Source organism: Neopelma chrysocephalum, unplaced genomic scaffold (genome assembly GCF_003984885.1).
Source record: "Neopelma chrysocephalum unplaced genomic scaffold, ASM398488v2 Primary Assembly neopelma1_232, whole genome shotgun sequence".
Classification (NCBI taxonomy): Eukaryota; Metazoa; Chordata; class Aves; order Passeriformes; family Pipridae; genus Neopelma; species Neopelma chrysocephalum.
Window position 1 is genome coordinate 381,622 of NW_020897894.1, and position 10,704 is coordinate 392,325.

General features: G+C 45.0%; 1 protein-coding gene across 5 annotated transcripts in view; it reads right to left on the reverse strand.

The window, feature by feature from the left end:
- ENTPD4 (ectonucleoside triphosphate diphosphohydrolase 4) overlaps positions 1–9,828 on the reverse strand; it is an 11,677-nt gene extending 1,849 nt beyond the window's left edge. The window contains exons 1-10 of one of the 5 annotated variants that reach the window (XM_027703483.1): positions 9,768–9,828; positions 9,151–9,252; positions 7,706–7,888; positions 6,087–6,292; positions 5,386–5,536; positions 5,194–5,297; positions 4,500–4,559; positions 3,496–3,650; positions 1,965–2,131; positions 930–1,254 (exon numbers count right to left, since the gene is read on the reverse strand). In XM_027703483.1, coding sequence (XP_027559284.1) covers positions 930–1,254; positions 1,965–2,131; positions 3,496–3,650; positions 4,500–4,559; positions 5,194–5,297; positions 5,386–5,536; positions 6,087–6,292; positions 7,706–7,888; positions 9,151–9,158 — 1,359 coding nt within the window. In that variant the 5' untranslated portion in view covers positions 9,159–9,252; positions 9,768–9,828. Of the gene's footprint in view, positions 1–929; positions 1,255–1,964; positions 2,132–3,495; positions 3,651–4,499; positions 4,560–5,193; positions 5,298–5,385; positions 5,537–6,086; positions 6,293–7,705; positions 7,956–8,111; positions 8,179–9,150; positions 9,282–9,767 lie in introns of those variants that run through there. The other 4 variants (XM_027703485.1, XM_027703484.1, XM_027703482.1 and 1 more) reach the window with 4 other exon arrangements.
- Positions 9,829–10,704: the final 876 nt, after the last annotated feature.

Genomic DNA, 10,704 nt, shown 5'->3' on the forward strand with positions numbered 1-10,704 from the left:
GACAGACCACTTAGTGGCACAATAATCCTGCAAGGGAAACAAAAAAAAGGTGAAAAAACAACATTTAAACGGTGCTTCTGCCTCCAGGAGGACAGACCACTTAGTGGCACAATAATCCTGCAAGAGAAACAAAAAAAGGCGAAGAAAATCAACATTACAATGGTGCTTCTGCCTCCACGAGGTAAAAATGCCACTGGGTGAGATGCTCTGAAACACCTGAACAGCTTCCCTGGCACAGATCACAAATTTCATGAGTGTTTTCTGTGACATTTTGAATTTGTAACTCAGAGTTTGGGGTTAAATTAATGTCCAGTACCACTTGAGCACTTTGGAGGTGGAAAACAGACAAGCTGTTTTCAGGGCCTCGGCAAATTGTCTTATTCCTCTGCTTTGTGTTGTAGTTTTACCTGTTCCCAGCAGATTGATCCCTTTGGGAGTAACACCTGGAAAACTGGCACAGAATGTATGAAGCAGGAGGAAAAGGATATTTTTTTTTAATGATTAAGACATTCCTAAAAAGAAGCAAGGGGTGGAAGCAGGATGGATTTTCCCATTATCAGCAGTTCTGCTGGAACTTGATACCATAAATACTTCTAAAGTGAATTTTACTCTTGGGCCTTAAAATAAATCTTCTAAAAGAAAACCCAACCATGGAATCCTGGAATGGATTTTGGGGTTGGAAGGGACCTTGAAATCATCCAGTTCCACCAGGGACACCTTCCAGTAGACCAGGAAGCTCCAAGCCCCATCCAACCTTGGATGAGGAATTGAGAGCCCTGTGAGGGTTTGTTGCAGGGGAAAAAAAAGGATTTGGGATCTTTGAAGGAAAAAGTTTTGCTGCAAGACTTTTGGAACAAAATCCTCCTTGAGGGTGGATGTTTTGAATTAAGAAAACTAAAAAGCAGGAAATGATCTCCAGCACATTTTACCTTGGCAGCTTTAGTGAATTTAGCAGCGTTGTAATCTCCTCCCATCCTCAGCACATCCTCTGTGCAGTAGTAGAACTCGGAGAATCCATAGAATTCGCTGTTCTGGAAGTGCACAGCAGGCTGGTAAACCCCGTTCAGGGAGGTCTGGGTCTCGTTGGTCTTGTTCATGAAGGGCTGGAGCAGCTCCCGGCACAGGTGGAAATCTCCCGTTCCCCGCAGGTGCAGGACCTGCCCGTTCTGCTGGAGCTCATCCTGAGCATCCAGGGGCAGGCAGGGATCCAGCACTGGGGAATCAGAGCTCAGGCCAGTCTGTCTGCCCAGCAGTCTGTGGGAAAGACAAAGAGCAGGTCAGAGAGATGGAGCTCTGAGACCCAACAGCACCAACCAAACCCCCTCAGAGTGGGAATTGAGCTTTGTGTCACTGGTGAGCCCAGAACCCTCAGCCCAGCATGGGACCTGAAAATCACCCAGTGCCACCTCCTGCCACGGGCAGGGACACCTTCCACTAGCCCAGGTTGCTCCAAGCTGGCCTTGGACACTTCCAGGGATGGGGCAGCCACAGCTTCTCTGGGAATTCCATCCCAGCCCCTCCCCGCCCTCACAGGGAGGAAGAATTCTTTCCCAATATCCCGTGTAAACCAGCACATGGAATCATGGAATGGTTTGGGCTGCAAGGGACCTGAAAATCACCCAGTGCCACCTCCTGCCACGGGCAGGGACACCTCCCACTAGCCCAGTTGCTCCAAGCTGGCCTTGGACACTTCCAGGGATGGAGCAGCCACAGCTTCTCTGGGAATTCCAGCCCAGCCCCTCCCCACCCTCACAGGGAGGAAGAATTCTTTCTCAATATCCCATCTAAACCAGCACATGGAATCATGGAATGGTTTGGGTTGGAAGGGACCTTCGAGATCATCCCGGTCCACCCCTTTCCACGGGCAGGGACACCTTCCACTAGCCCAGGTTGCTCCAAGCTGGCCTTGGACACTTCCAGGGATGGGGCAGCCACCCCCTGCCAGGGTCAATCCCCCCAGGTACCTGTTTTTCAGCACAGTGCTGGCAAACAGACTGTCCTCATATCTCTGCCGGGCTGCATTCCCTCCAAATCCAAGGAATGTGGCCACGTAGACCCTGTACACGTGCTCGGTCTGATGGGCATCACAGCCCAGGTTGAATTCTGCCAGGAGGTTCTTGGCCACTTCCTCCTGCAGCAACACAAGCACCAGGATTAGGGGTGAACAGGACAAAAAGCAGGACCTCAAACGAGTTCTTTGGACAACTTTCGACTTCATCCCTCACTCATCTGTTCTGCTTCTCCCAGGTCAACACAGAATCCCAGGGAATTAAGGTGGGAAAAGACCTTTAAGATCATCAACCCACCACCGTGTTCACCACTAAGCTGTGTCCCCAGGTGCCATATCCACAGATTTTTTAACACTTCCAGGGATTGGGAGTCCACCACTGCCCTGGACAACCCTTCACAACCCCAATATTTCCAGACTTTTCCTCAGGGATGATCATCTCCCCCCTCATTTGTACCAAACCAAGGAAATCACCTTCTGCTTCACAGGGAAAGCAAAATATTAATTGTAGAGAACTGCACTCCTGACACTCAAGGAACTCCAAAGACCAGGAACAGCTCCCAAGGACCCTGAAGTATCTTCTCCCATGAAAAAATGTGTGTTGTGGCCACTAAACTCAGTGTTCCCACCCCGGAGTGAGTCTCCCTCCAGGACAGGTTTAATGATCAAAACACCCATTTTATAGCAGTTTATGTTCAGGCAGAGCCATCAATAGTCACCCAAATTCCCAGCTCATCTTTGCCTGGGGCAATCTGCTCTGGATCTAAACATTGAACAGCCCCAGTTCTTTGTTACACCACCTGTCTGGAGTTATTAAAACCTGGAACCACGAAAACACATCATTTCACAGGGAGGCTTAAAAAAAATCAATATACAGATCATTACAACAGTGCACTGAGAGCCAAAACACGGGGCTTTTATGCTGTTGTCACTTTTTAACTCTCAATTAATTTAATGGGAGGTTCAACCTTAAAAATTCAGGAATTGCTTAGAACTCAGTGGAGCTGAGGCAATTTATATTCAATTTGAGGCTTGTAACAAAGCAATTTGCTTCCTGCAAGAGCTGAACTGTGCTGAGGGTGTAGGTGATGTTTAAACAAACCTGTCACCCCCATGTCCTGTTAATTCAGTCTCTCCCAACACAAGTTGAAGGACAAAGTCACTCTTATATAAGCTGTTACATAAGAGCCACCACATATTTTTGGTTCCTGAGCTCCAGAATACCAGTTTTTTTACTGCCTAACAGATTTAAAACTAAACATGCACACACACACAAAGAACAGAACTCCAAAATGAGTGGCAGATCATGGGAATGGAAGGGTGAACAAAACACAAATGAGTTCTTAGCTGGTGGAGGACTCCCGTCATCGCCTCTGGCCTTGCCTGGGGAATGTGATGGGATGGAGGACTCAAAAACGAAGAAAACAAAGAGGAATATGCATTAAAATAACTCCAAAGGCAAAGAGGAAAGTTGCACAGATAATAACCTGCTGTGAGGAGGCAAAGCTTACAGTTTTAGGGACTTCGTACGCGATCTGGGTGGACACTCCGCCCATGTCCAGGATACCCACAGTCCTCTTACGGAATATGGACTCCTGGTGCTCGCTGCCCGGGATGTGCACCTCCACCATGGCCTCCTCCTCTGCAGGGAACAGGGAAAAATCAAAGGGATGTAGCTGGGGAGGGCCCAGAGCTGGAGCTGCTGCTGGGGAGATGCTCGGAGGGAGGGCGGGGAAGGGGCACGTGGGAATCGAGGCAACGCGGCACCTGCACGTGGGGCAGGGACCAAGAGCAGGGTGGGAACAGCCCAGGGACAAACATCTGGATGGGAACACTCCAGGGACAAACAGCTGGTTGGGAACAGTCCCAACATCTGGCTGGGAACACCTCAGGGACCAACAGCTGGCTGGAAACAGTCACCAATATCCAGCTGAAAACACCCCAGGGACAAACATCTGGCTGAAAACAGTCCCAACATCTGGCTGGAAACACCCCAGGGACAAACATCTGGCTGGAAATAGTCATCAACATCCAGCTGGGAACACCCCAGGGACCAACAGCTGGCTGGGAACACCCCAGGGACAAATATCTGGCTGGGAACACCCCAGGGACAAACAGCTGGCTGGAAACAGTCCCAACATCTGGCTGGGAACACCCCAGGGACAAACATCTGGCTGGAAACAGTCACCAACATCTGGCTGAAAAGTCACATCTGCCTGAAAACAGTCACCAACACCTGTCTGAAACCACACCAGTCACTGAAATTTGTCTAAAAGCAGTCACCAACATCTGTCTGAAAAGTCACTTCTGCCTGAAAAGTCACCAGCATCTTTCTAAAAACACCAGCCACCAAAATTTGTCTAAAAGCAGTCACCAACATCTGTCTGAAAACACCCCAGTCCCCAGTCTCTGTCCAAAAACTCATCCCCTGAAGCACAGGACTTGACCTCAGGTCCCTCCCAGATCCCCCCCTCACAATTCAGACACTCACCATCATCTGTGTGTTCAAACCTTCCCAGGACAAAGTTGATGCCAATCCATGCATAGACTCCTACATGTACAAGGAAAGATATCAGGATACTACAGGAATAGCTGGAATATCAACTTAAAAACAAAGAGGTGTTTTTTCCTATATAAGTGAAGACATATTACTGCTCACATTTTATTTCATACAACACTTAGAAGTAAAACCTTCCTGAGAAATCTTTAATTCCTGACAAGTTACACTAGTCCTTCTCTCCAAGGCTATGATAATAATCTTAACTGAATGTATTTAAGATACTTTGATGCCTTAATTTTAAAAGAAGTTAAGCATGTTGGCTTTTAAAGTGATTTTAAGCCTTCAGAGAGCTGATCACATCAACATCTCTCCCTTAGAAATCATTTCACCCTGCAAAGCTTCTTCCAGCAAGAATGTTGTGCTTTCTCCTTCTTTCTCCCTCCCTCCCTAGGAAAATGGATTAAATTCCTGCTAACCCAGCCAAGTTATTTTCACTGTTCATCAGAAAACATTTAGACATGTTAGAAGATCCCAGAGGCTGAGCAGCTCCACGCTCCATATGTTGCTAGTGAGGAAAAAGGGCTCCCGAGCAAATCAAAATTCAAAAAAAGTGAAAAAAAAAAGCACCCAAACTACCTTGAAAGCAGTAAATATTTTAAAGATAACCTTGGGAAAGTTCACTTACCTTCCTGCTTGCCTGAAATCACCTCTGCATGTGAGTCAGAGAACAGGAAATCAAACTGCACAGGGATATCAGTGAGCAAGTCTTCGAGGATGGCCTTTTGCTGGCTGCAAAATCCCATTGGGAAGGGTCAAAACCAGCCAGAGCCACCAGGATTGCAGCTCCAAATCCCAAAAAAATAAGGCAGGCACCCACCTCTCGGGCAGGATCCTCATGCCTGCAGTGCACAGGATGTACAGAGGAGTCTCCTTGTGCTTGGCACGGGGCACGTGCTCGGCAGCGAAGCTTAGGAGGGGTGAGATGTAATCACTGACCTTGTCAGGAGAGCTGGCAAACTCCGAGATCCCTGGGGGAAAATAAAACATGGAAGGGAAGCAACTCAGGTTTGGGGCATTCCCTGGGAAATCCTGAACACCAACAGGCAGAGAAATGAATAACCCAGCCTGCAAACCTCAGCATCGGTCTGAAAACCCCAAGCCACATGTGGGGAATCGACTCTAGGAAATCTGAATGAAATTCATCCTTAATCATCCTCTAAACAACAAATAAAAGAGTAATAATAGAGATATAATATGTTTTTCTATTATTATTTATGTAACTTGTTCAAACAGCTTTACAGGAAGGCAATGGTTTATTCCCTCAATAAAAAGGAATAAAGTGAAATGACAACTGAACCAGCAGCTGTTTTGTCCATGCAGAAACTTCTCCCCCCAGCCCTGTTTCAGGTCTTAAAGCTCAACAAAACCCCCTGCAAACCAAACCCAAAGAAATCTGGAGGAGTTTCATCCTCACAACCTGCAACTGTCCTTCCTCCAGGCACTGGGGGGGTTGAAAAGCAGAAGTTAGGAGAGGAAACTCTGTAGAAAATCCCATTAAACCGAATTTCTTTCCAGTACCTGGCTTGATTTTCATGACCACGGGTTTCCTATTCTTGTCCCTCATCTGTTTGATGTCCAGCAGGTCGTGGGGGTTCCCGTTGTGCCTTGGCCAGCAGTACACAAAGATCCTGGAGCCACTGCTGCCACAGTCCACCACAATCCCATAGTTCAGGTTGGGGTTGGCCGTGTCCGTGGCTTCCGTGTCCGTCACTCGGGCGAGATACCTGGGAAAAAAGTGGGAATTACTCCAGGGCAACTCAGCTCTTCTCAAAATCAGACTCAAAATAGGATAATCACAGAGTTTTCAGAGGATCCCAGGATGCTTTGGGTTGGGAGGGACCTTAAAATCATCCCATTCCACCCCCTTGCCATGGGCAGGGACACCTCCCACTAGCCCAGGTTACTCCAAGCTGGCCTTGGACACTTCCAGGGATGGGGCAGCCACAGCTTCTCTGGGAATTCCAGCCCAGCCCCTGCCCACCCTCACAGGGAAGAATTCTTTCCCAATATCCCATCTAAACCAGCACATGGAATCATGGAATGGTTTGGGTTGGAAGGGACCTTCAAGATCATCCTGGTCCAACCCTTTCCATGGGCAGGGACACCTTCCACTAGACCAGGTATATTTTATAAACATTATATATTAATACATAATGTATTAATATATATTAAGTATTAATACATAATGTTGTTAATATATAAATATATCGTATACATTACTTATATACTACATTAATATATAGTATATATTAATGTACTTTATTATACATTAAAATATATTATATCTATTACATATTATGTACTGTATATTGTCTATTAATGCATAATATTAATATTAATATATATAGTATCATTACTTATATACTACATTAATATACAGTAAAAATATTAATGTATTATATTATATATTAAATATATTTAACCTATTATATATTATCTATGAATACACACTATTAATATTAATATATATAGTGTCCATGACTTATATACTATATTAATATATAGTATATATAAATGTATCTTATTATACATTAAAATATATTTTATCTATTACATATTATCTATTGTATATTATGTATATACATACATATACATAATAGATATATAATATATAATATATTATACATACTATATAATATATTATATACATAATATGTATATACATACATATACATAATAGATATACAATATATAATATATTATACATACTATATAATGTATTATATACATAATATGCATATACATACATATACATAATAGATATACAATATATAATATATTATACATACTATATAATGTATTATATACATAATATGTATATACATACATATACATAATATATAATATACTATACATAATATATTCTATATAATATATTACACATCAACATTTATAAATATTTTATTTATATATTATTTATTCACATAACAAACACATTCACCCAAATATTTATTAAACATTTATTCCAATGCTATTTAAACACAGAAACAACATTCAAACAACCGAATGCACTGCCATAATGAGGAATAAAATGAAAATAATCAAGAAAAAACTAACAATTCCCCCAGCCCCAATAAAGAGCATTCTCCCTTTGGATCTCCGAGTCCCGGGAATGCCCCGGGAATGCTGTTCCTCACCTGTGGAAGGTCCTGGCGCGGCCGTAGCGGGAGCGCAGCAGGAGGAGGGAGCAGTAGAGCAGCGCCACGGCCGCGCCCCCCGCCAGCAGCAGCTGCCGCAGGGACGGGTGCGGGAGCCGCGGGCACCCCACGGGAGCCAGGCTGAAGTGCCACGAGGCCGGCAGCAGGCACGAGATGCTCAGCCTGCAATGCCAAAGAGGGATTCCCGTTAATTCCCGAGGTGACATTCTCAGAATTCCCTTCTACGACTTTAATTTTGCTTTAATCCCTCAGCCTTCGCTCTTCTGTTCCATTCCTACAGCGGCTCTTCCAATTTTTGCCATCGGTTTTTCCTACTCTTCAGGCTTCTGTTAATTGGTAGGAAAACACCCCGGACTGATTAACTAATAAAATGTTATATCTAACACATCTTCATGGAGTGTGGTGCTGTGCAGAGCTGGAGGTTTGCCTTTCCCAGAGTCCTTAGGATAGCACAGCTAATTGAAATTGCAGGGTTTATATCGATATATTTATTTATTTATATATTATTTATTTCTATATATTTCTATATTTCCACATCTTACTATATATTTCTATATATATCTATATTTCTATATATTTCTATATTTCCATATATTTCTATATTTCCATATATTTCTATATATATCTATATTTCTATATATATCTATATTTCTATATATGTCTATATTTCTGTATTTCTGTATGTTTCTATATATTTCTATATTTCCATATATTTCCATATTTCCATATATTTCTGTATACTTCTCTATTCCCATATATTTCTATATTTCTATATACTTCTATATATTTCTATATTTCCATATATTTCTATGTATTTCCATATTTATATATTTATATGTTTATATATGGCTCAGTTAACAAAGCACAGCACATCACCTGTAAGGGTGATGGAATTCCCAGAGCATCTGTGGCTGCCCCATCCCTGGAAGTGTCCCAGGCCAGGCTGGAACAACCTGGGATAGTGGGAGGTGCCCCTGCCCATGGAACTGGATGATTTTAAGGTCCCTTCCAACCCAGAGCATCCCAGGATTCTGTGATCCTGTTTTCCCACCCCTCTGGGAGTTTGCTGGGCAGGAGGACCAGGACACAGGGAATGGCTTCCCACTGCCACAGGGCAGGGTTAGATGGGATACTGGGAAGGAATTCCTGGCTCTGAGGGTGGTGAGGCCCTGGAATGGAATTCCCAGAGAAGCTGTGGCTGCCCCATCCCTGGAAGTGTCCAAGGCCAGGCTGGACCAACCTGGGCTAGTGGAAGGTGTCCCTGCCCATGGCAGGGGGTGGAACGGGATGATTTTAAAGCCCTTCCAACCCAAACCACCCCGGGATTTCACGATGTCCTGCCCTACTCCCACCCCCGAATTCCTGATCACCCTTCGCTCTGCAGCCATCCCAGTCTGACATGGTAGTTCCCGCGGGATTCTCACCTGCCCATCCTGGGATCAGGGCAGGCCCGAGCCGCGGTCGGAGCTCAGCCGGTGAGCGCGGACGGACACGGCGCATCCATCGGACCCGGAGCCGCCTCCGCCCTGCGCCGCGGGAGAGACACAGCGGGGGTCATTCCCTGCGCGGCACCGGGCACATCCCACGGCATGGGATGGACTGGGATGGGATCCTCTCCCCCCCTCCCCAGCACTGCTGCACGCGGGGCCAGTTTGGGGCTCCCCAGGACAAGGAATTCAGGGATCTACGGGACCGAACGGGGCCACATGATGAAAGCACTGGAGCACGATGAGGGTTAGGTGGATACTGGGAAAGAATTCTTTTCCCACCCCTATTCCCATTCCCGTTTCCACCCCCTTTCCCACCCCTATTCCCGTCCCTATTCCAATCCCACCCCCATTCCCATTCCCGTTCTCACCCCCATTCCCGTTCTCAACCCCATTCCTGTTCCCATTCCATTCCCACCCCTATTCACGTCCCTATTCCCATTCCCACACCCTTTTCCCACCCCCATTCCCTTCTCAACCCCTTTTCCACCCCCATTCCCGTCCCTATTCCCAATCCCACCCCCATTCCCGGTGTTTTTTCCCCCCCACGTCACCTCCCGGGCCCCCCCATGGCAACCGGCCTCCCTCCCGGGGCCACTTCCGGGTGCGCGGCCGGACGTGACGCGAGCGCGCGGTGACGTCACCCCGGCAATGGGAAAGGGATTCCCCGGGGGCGTGGCCTCGCTGGGGAGGCGTGGTCACATCTGAGGGGCGTGATCACATCTGAGGGGCGTGGCCAAGAGGCGCCCGCGGACAAACGGGCAAAAATCGGTAAAAAAAGGGGATTTAGACGTGGAAATGGGAACTTGCGGCTAAAAACGCGTCGATATTTGGAAATAGATAAAATTTGTGGCTATAAATGTGCACTGTTTTGAAACATATTAAATTTATATGTATTTATATAAATAAATATGTGTCAATATTCTGTTATATATGTTTATTGCTATAAATGTGCCAGTGTCTTAAAGTATATTGAATTTATAGCTGTGGATGTGTCAATAGTTTCAAATATAAAAATTTATGGCTATAAAAAATTGAAATATATTGAATTTATAGCTGTGAATATGTGAATATTTTGGAAAATATAAACCAGTGTAGAAATATAAATATATAAATAGAAAGGTATAAATATAAGCCCAATATTAAATATAACTATATAGAAAATACATGTATATATATGAATATAAACCCAGTGTACTAGCACAGAAAAAGCAATTTATAACCATAAAAACAACAATGTTTTGGAATAGACCATTATAAATATACAGTGATGTTGCAGCAGCTGGAATAAATATATAAATATTTATTAAGTAAGGAATAAATAAATGAACTGGATTAAAAATAAGCAAGGAAAAGCCTCTCCTTGCCTGGAAATCCTCGGGCCAAGGGGGAACCCTCCCGTGTGTTGCCACTGAGTGGCAGCACAGCTTGTGCCCACACGGCTCCAGGATTCCTTTGGAGGACAGGGAAAGTTTATCCTGGCAACGATAA